Source organism: Penaeus chinensis, chromosome 12 (assembly GCF_019202785.1).
Source record: "Penaeus chinensis breed Huanghai No. 1 chromosome 12, ASM1920278v2, whole genome shotgun sequence".
Taxonomy (NCBI): Eukaryota; Metazoa; Arthropoda; class Malacostraca; order Decapoda; family Penaeidae; genus Penaeus; species Penaeus chinensis.
The window spans coordinates 40,731,833-40,739,332 of NC_061830.1; the positions used below are offsets into that span (position 1 = coordinate 40,731,833).

General features: G+C 42.6%; 1 protein-coding gene across 1 annotated transcript in view; it reads right to left on the reverse strand.

The window, feature by feature from the left end:
- Positions 1 to 7,500, reverse strand: part of LOC125031036 (protein kinase C, brain isozyme-like) — a 336,397-nt gene that overhangs the window by 24,348 nt on the left and 304,549 nt on the right. The window contains exons 8-12 of the mRNA XM_047621454.1: positions 7,000 to 7,152; positions 6,402 to 6,493; positions 5,908 to 6,109; positions 5,394 to 5,582; positions 5,004 to 5,144 (exon numbers count right to left, since the gene is read on the reverse strand). Coding sequence (XP_047477410.1) covers positions 5,004 to 5,144; positions 5,394 to 5,582; positions 5,908 to 6,109; positions 6,402 to 6,493; positions 7,000 to 7,152 — 777 coding nt within the window. The remainder of the gene's footprint in view (positions 1 to 5,003; positions 5,145 to 5,393; positions 5,583 to 5,907; positions 6,110 to 6,401; positions 6,494 to 6,999; positions 7,153 to 7,500) is intronic.

Genomic DNA, 7,500 nt, shown 5'->3' on the forward strand with positions numbered 1-7,500 from the left:
ATCTCTTGGAGTTTTACCAAGAGTAACACCTGCATTGGGAGTAACATCTGTGTTGAGAATAATACTAGTATTTAGAGCAACAGGTAAGTACTAGAAGTTGCTCCATATAAGAGTAAGAACGAGTACTACTGATCCTAAGTAATCTGGGTACGTTTTCTTCCAGTGGTATATGGGGGCGTCGCTTGCAGTATGAGAATGGAGGAATATACAAAGTCATTGCGTAAAGTAAAGGAAAGAAAACATGGGATTAAAAAAAAAAGAAAAAAAAGAAAAAAAAAAAAAAAAAAAACAGAATTGGGTCGAGGAAGAATCGTGGTTCCACATCGAAAATCTGGATTTTGCCTTCATAAAAAACGGATATATATTTTTTTTCAGCGCCGAACTCTGAGGAGCAATTGAGAATGTCTTTGGTATAATTTTATTGGTTTCGACTGCGGGAATATTACATACAAAAGAGAGTATATGTATATTCTTCACAGGAAGCCGAATTCAGTGAAATACAACGATGCCACAAAGATATTCGTCTATGAAACTAAAATAACACATTGATATTCATTTAGGAGCAAAAGCCTTGTCTTTAAACTTTCAAATTATTACTTTAAGGTAAATTTCCCACAAGCAACTGTCCTGGACACGAGGCTCAGTGTCTCCATTGAGGACCGTCAGCATCACCGTTTCTGCAATCGCGTTATACGAAATGGAAATGTGTTCGTAGTCGTATCACAACACACTCCATCCATTGCAAGAGAAGGATTAGCATGCTTTGAGCAGGCGGGGCTTCGGCGCTTCTGTGGCCACTGGACCAACTGGAGACTAAAGGCAACCAATCTTGCTTTAGTTAAAGTTTAGAGCCGATTCGCAAACTGGAATAATTACATACACTTTTTCACGTGTTATGCTCGCCAAGTGTATCGTTTACTGATTAAACTGTACCGGTAGAGATAAATTGCAAATTACCCTTTGAGGCAACCAGAAACTGGCCTCAATAATATGGAACATTATTTGCCTGGTTACTAAAGGCGAACCGCAGATATCAGTTCAGGCCGGGCTTTGCTTAGGACCCAGGGACAAAGAAGAGTCGCTGGGACGCATAACAAAAGTAAAATATTATAAGAGGCTTCTACTCTACTCGTTGACGACACAACTCGTGCCTCTAGACATTTTTAATAATCCAGAAAATACTTTAAATGAAAAAAAGGTAAAACAATGAAAAGGCTAAAAGGCAAGTATACGATTGGTGAGGAATCACAACAAACCTACAAGATACACTCCTGTAGTGTACCTAGTACTAAGGGTATACAACAACTGTCTACGTTTGCAGGACCCGGACAAAGTTCCAAACAAAGAAATTCACGAGGAGAGATCTGGGACAACCAGAAAAAGGGTCAGAAAGACGGATCTGGGGTGACCTAACCACTCACAGGGGGGGCGGGACTAAGGGCCGTCGGTGTCAACAAAGGTTTCGCCTCGAGAGATCAACCCGAGGTGTCACAGATCTCTCACACAACGAATAAAAAAGAGAAACATCACAGCTCAGTCGTCTGCACGTGAGCCTGAGTAGCTAAGAGGACATCCTGACCTTCTTCTGATAACAAAAAAATAGTTCGACGAGAATAGATACACAATCATGACCTGAGCCCTTGCCCCTGCTGACCCTAGTACCGCAGCAGGAGCAGAGGGATGCAAAGAGATGGGTAAAGACGGCTACAGTTCGAATGGGTAATCCTTGAACAGGTGACTTCCTGTGGGTGGAAGAACTGTCTCAAACAACACTGCATTCATTAATGGTGGCCATGCAACACTAAATCTATCATCATCATCATTATCATCATCACCATCATCTTCAATATCATCTTCATGCACACATGCACACTAGGACAAGCTTGGAACATGCTCAGCGCCCTAAAAAAAGTGAAAAAGCACGAAAAAATGTTTTCTGAGAGAAGCGCTCCAGACTGCCGGATCTTTTATTTAAGATCAATTCCTCCTCCTCCGAACTCTTCAAAGCACAAAACAAAAACAATATGGCCACACAACAAGAGTACGTACAGCACATATGTGTATTAGTGTGTAAAGTCATACTAAGGCCAAAAATACAAAATGTTGCTGCTGGTTAATTATGTACAACTGCCCTTCACCCCTCAGTTTCCCTACCCATTAGCAATCAGAATCTCCCAAAAACAAAATGAATGCTTAGTTGCGCACGCTCTGGTGGTCTAAACTTAATTCTGGCTTAGCTACCCCCGGGGATTCCTTAGGCCAGTGAACCGCGTGGCTTTCGGGAAATTGTTGCAACGAGCTTTAAAGGCAACTCGCTCGGCTACTGGCTTACTTTAGGGGAGTTCTGAGCCAGAGTCTTAAGGTCTATGAGGTCTCTCTCTCTCTCTCTCTCTCTCTCTCTCTCTCTCTCTCTCTCTCTCTCTCTCTCTCTCTCTCTCTCTCTCTCTCTTCTCTCTCTCTCTCTTTCTCTCTCTCTCTCTCTTTCTCTCTCTCCCTCTTTCTCTCTCTCCCTCTTTCTCTCTCTCTCTCTCTCTCTCTCTCTCTCTCTCTCTCTCTCTCTCTCTCTCTCTCTCTCTCTCTCTCTCTCTCTCTCTCTCTCTCTCTCCTTTTTTCTCTCTCTCGCACTCTCATTCGTTCACTTCCCTCCCCCCTCTCTTTCTTTATCTCTCTCTCTCTCTCTCTCTCTCTCTCTCTCTCTCTCTCTCTCTCTCTCTCTCTCTCTCTCTCTCTCTCTCTCTCTCTCTCTCTCTCTGTCTCTCTCTCTCTCTCACATACACAAACTCGCGCACACACAGACACACACACAAACACTATTTCCACATACACTACTGATACACTATTGAAAACAAAGATACACACATAATCAATCAATCAATCAATCAATCAATCAATATCTCTCTCTCTCACTTACTCTCTCTCCCACTTACTCTCTCTCACTTACTCTCTCTCTCACTTACTCTCTCTCCCACTTACTCTCTCTCCCACTTACTCTCTCTCCCACTTACTCTCTCTCTCACTTACTCTCTCTCTCACTTACTCTCTCTCTCACTTACTCTCTCTCTCACTTACTCTCTCTCCCACTTACTCTCTCTCCCACTTACGCTCTCTCTCACTTACTCTCTCTCTCACTTACTCTCTCTCTCACTTACTCTCTCTCTCACTTACTCTCTCTCTCACTTACTCTCTCTCTCACTTACTCTCTCTCTCACTTACTCTCTCTCTCACTTACTCTTTCACTCACTCTCTCACTCACTTTCTCACTCACTCTCTCTCACTTACTCTCTCCCTCACTTACTCTCTCTCTCCCTTTCTCACTCACTCACTCACTCTCTCACTCACTCACTCTGTCACTCACTCACTCACTCTCTCTCACTCTCTCACTCACACTCACACTCATTCTCACTCTCACTATCCATATCCATCCTCACACATCAGCCATACAAAATCGCATACTGTTTCGGTACAAAAAATACTGGGTGGGGGTGAGGGAGGGGAGGGGGAGGTGGGGGCGACGTTCCCCACCTGCCGGCATAAAAGTGACCCAACGGCCTGCATTCATAAGGTGTGGGACAAAAACAGGTGCAGAAGTTCAAAGATGCAAAAGTTTAAAGTCAAGCACAGTGGACAGACAGACAGACGGACAGACGGACGGTGGAACTGAGTTGGCAGATTAGTCCAGGGAGAACAGATGCACAGGTGGCGAAAAAAGGGCAATGGAGTGACGAAGAATAAGTGTGATAATTAAAAAAAAAAGATATTTAGGTTTGTCAAAACATCCTGTTCCTGGTGTAGATTTCTGAGCATTTGCTTGTGAGTCTAACACTGAAGCAATTTGACCTAGATTTGTTTATAACCTTAAAGTGCAGAGACAGAACTATGTATGTATAAATATATAAATATATGTAAATTAATAATCAAACTTTTCACATGATGCAAGAATGCCACACTACTTGCAATATTCAACATGATCTTCACTAACAATTTCTACCACAGTCTAGCATAGTGTCTACATTATTACTCTGCAATCCATTCAAATCATCTACTTTACCTAACAACAGTATACAATATTCTTCTCTATTTCATATATAAGAAGAACACTGTGTTCCTGTGTGGCCTGCCTGGAGCACCTTTAAAGCCTTCCGTTTTCCACGTCGGTTTACATATAAAAAAATCCCTCTTTGACTGAATTAACTGAACATTCATAGAGAGTAAACTGATAATCGTGATCAGCATCCATATTATTCGCTACCTGGAAAACGCTATATACATTACTGTTTTAATTAAGAATCCTTTATTCACTATTTGAAAAATGCTATATCCATTAAGGTCTTCATCAACATCCCGTTAAACACTATCAGGAAAATGCTCCAGCTAAGGATGCTCCATCCAGACACAGGATTTAACAAAGGACTTGAGTACACTCCGGGCTCCTTCAGACCGGAAAGTTTCTCTGGCAACATCCTACACCTGGTTACTACTGACTTTTCAATTGTGTTCTTAGAATTGGACTCTGTGGGCTGGAACATATTGTAAACTGGACCAAGCTCAGTTCAAAATGGTGATCCCAAAACTGATCTACACTTTGGAAGTTTGTGAAAAAAGAATATGTTGAAATATTGGAATATATGCATATAAAAATATTCAAAGCATCTAATTGCATATGGTGAAAATACTGCAATATCCAAATAAATCCAAAGCTGCAAATTAGATTTAAAAGAAAATGATCACAGCAGTATTCAAAAGCTATGCTAAACGCGCATAACAGGGAATCAGTGAAAGAGAAGTTAAAAAAAAAGGGGTTGGACGTAAATTGCCGAGAAAAATGACTGAATATAGACTGATAAAAAGGGGGGCGTGTACAAGACCCCCCGGTGGCTAAATGAGGCAAGAGCAGAGCGCGGGGCCTTTCCCATCTCCTTCCTTGAGGCTAGAGAATGAAGGCAGTGGTGGACCAGGTGAGGAGTGCGAGGAAGAAGCACCAGAGAGGTCGAGAGGCTACTCACAATCTTGGGTTTGAAGGGCGGCTGCACCTCTCGGTTCTCCAGCTTCACCCAGTCGATTCTCCTGAAGAATGGGTGTGTTCGAACGTCTTCCTCTCCCTTAGGACCGCAGCCTAGTCGCTTCTGCGGCTGCTTCGTCAGGAACTGTGCATTTTAGGGGGGCAAGCATGTGAGATTGGCTCGGGGGAATGGAACGGACGCAGGATTATTTTTTTTATCGTCTTAACATCTGCCTTTTGTGTGAAAGTATCGCTCCACGTGATTCTATCCCTAAGACTTTCATTCGTGAAGTGAAAAAAAATACTTCAAGAAGCCAAAACATGTAAACAAACATGTTTACATGACCTTACCACCAAACCCAAAACTCGTTTCTGCGCTAGCCACTGTACTTACACCCTTGCAACATTCCTTCGCCTCCTTAGAAAGAGCCTTGGGATAAGAGACATTATGGTCGGTAATCGCGGCAAACAGCTCTTCCTCGTCCTCTCCATCGAAGGGCGGCTGTCCCACAAGCATCTCGTACAACAGCACTCCGTAAGCCCACCAGTCTACACTCTTCCCGTATGGTTGGTAAAGGATGATCTGAAAACACACGCAGGGTTTAGTCAATTTTCTCTCCCGGTACGACTGCAGCACGAACAGTGTATCATGATATATCTTACATATGAACAAATATATATATAAATATATATATATATATAAATAAAAACAATTACATACATCTTAAAAAAGTAAATACAAATATTTTTTTCTTTTTTTTTTCTTTTGCTTCTCTCTTCTCTCTCTCTCTCTCTCTCTCTCTCTCTCTCTCTCTCTCTCTCTCTCTCTCTCTCTCTCTCTCTCTCTCTCTCTCTCTCTCTCTCTCTCTCTCTCTCTCTCACTCTCTCTCTCTCTCTCTCAAACCCACCTCGGGAGCAATGTAGTCTGGGGTTCCACAGAAGGTCTTGGTTGTCTTATCTCCTCCAATGCCCTCTTTGCACATACCGAAGTCGGCGATCTTGATGTGTCCGTCCTGATCCAGCAAGACATTGTCAAGCTTGAGGTCGCGGTAGACGATGCTGCGGGAGTGTAGATAGAACAAGCCAATGGCAATCTCCGCTGCATAGAATCTGTGGAGGAAGTAAGGTTGGTCGTAATAAGGGGATATTCGCGCACTCGTTTGCGGGGGGGAAAGGGGTAAAAAGAATGACATTGAATTACATAAATGCACTAAAGGGGGAAAAAAGTGTATCGAATTATATCATTGCTCAAACATTCTCGAAATTTTCAAAAGGGGAAAAGAGTGTAAACAAAAAATTGATATCGCATCATACAAATACTCATACGTGCTCGGAATGCTCAAAAGGGGAGTGCAAAATCTACATATATATACGAAATATAGACCCCTGAGAGTTTACATACACCGCTACTGGTTCCTTAAACTTGCCACACTGCTGGATCTGGAACATCAGGTCACCTCCATTCACGTACTCCATTACAAAGTATAACCGGTCCTGGAATAAGCAGGGCGTCGTTACTCACCGAAGTGAAGCTGAACTCAAGTTATAAACTTCTTTAAATTGCTGTTTACACCTTATTGATCACAGGTTACCTTGTCGATATTCTCTGTACATTTAGAAGACGTACATAATTACCATCAGCAACAGCTCTCATATTACCCAAGCGGCAGGAATTTAATCAACAGTAATACTTTTATGCATATAACTTTCGACAAAGCACTTCATACTTCAAATCTTAAATCGTGCTATTTTGAATAATCCAGAAACATTATTCCCAAATAAAAACAATAAGATTAAGAAAAAAATTCCAGAAAGACCCATATTCTAAGACAAGAAGCTATTTTGAATAATCCAGAAATATTATCCCCAAATAAAAATAAAAATGGGATTAAGAAAAAGACAAAGCAAAACAAAACAGGAAGACCCCTATTCTCAGCCCAGAAGCCCGCCAACACTCCCCCAGGGGCAAGGGAGGCCCCGAGGGCAAGACTCCGACCCACCATAGTCTGGAAGCACGAGTGCAGCTGAACGAGGAACGGCGGCTTGCTAGCGAGGGCGAGGACCCTCTTCTCGATCATGGTGCACTCCACGTCGTCGTCCTGGATGATGATGTCCTTCTTCAGGATCTTGATGGCGTACAGCTCGTCGGTTCCCTGCGGAGACACCCACACGCGTTATCGCAACACTCGTGACATGCGGTCATCTATTGCAAAGCGAACGGAAGGAGAAAGAGAAACAAAAGACGAACGTAAGCAAGCACAGGTGACTTTAAAAGGGCTCTTGAACGGCCTTCAATCGTGACACTCTGAAGGGGCGTAGTGATAAAACTCGCACCGACTCTCATGAAAACTGGATGACAGAAACAGCAAAATATAATTTGAAAAAAAAACACACTTCTCTCCCCCCTTAACAAAACGAAAACAAAAACTAATAAAAAATACTCATGCATCTACCCCAGTCCACAATAAACAGACAACAAAGCAGTGGACTCCCTAACCAGT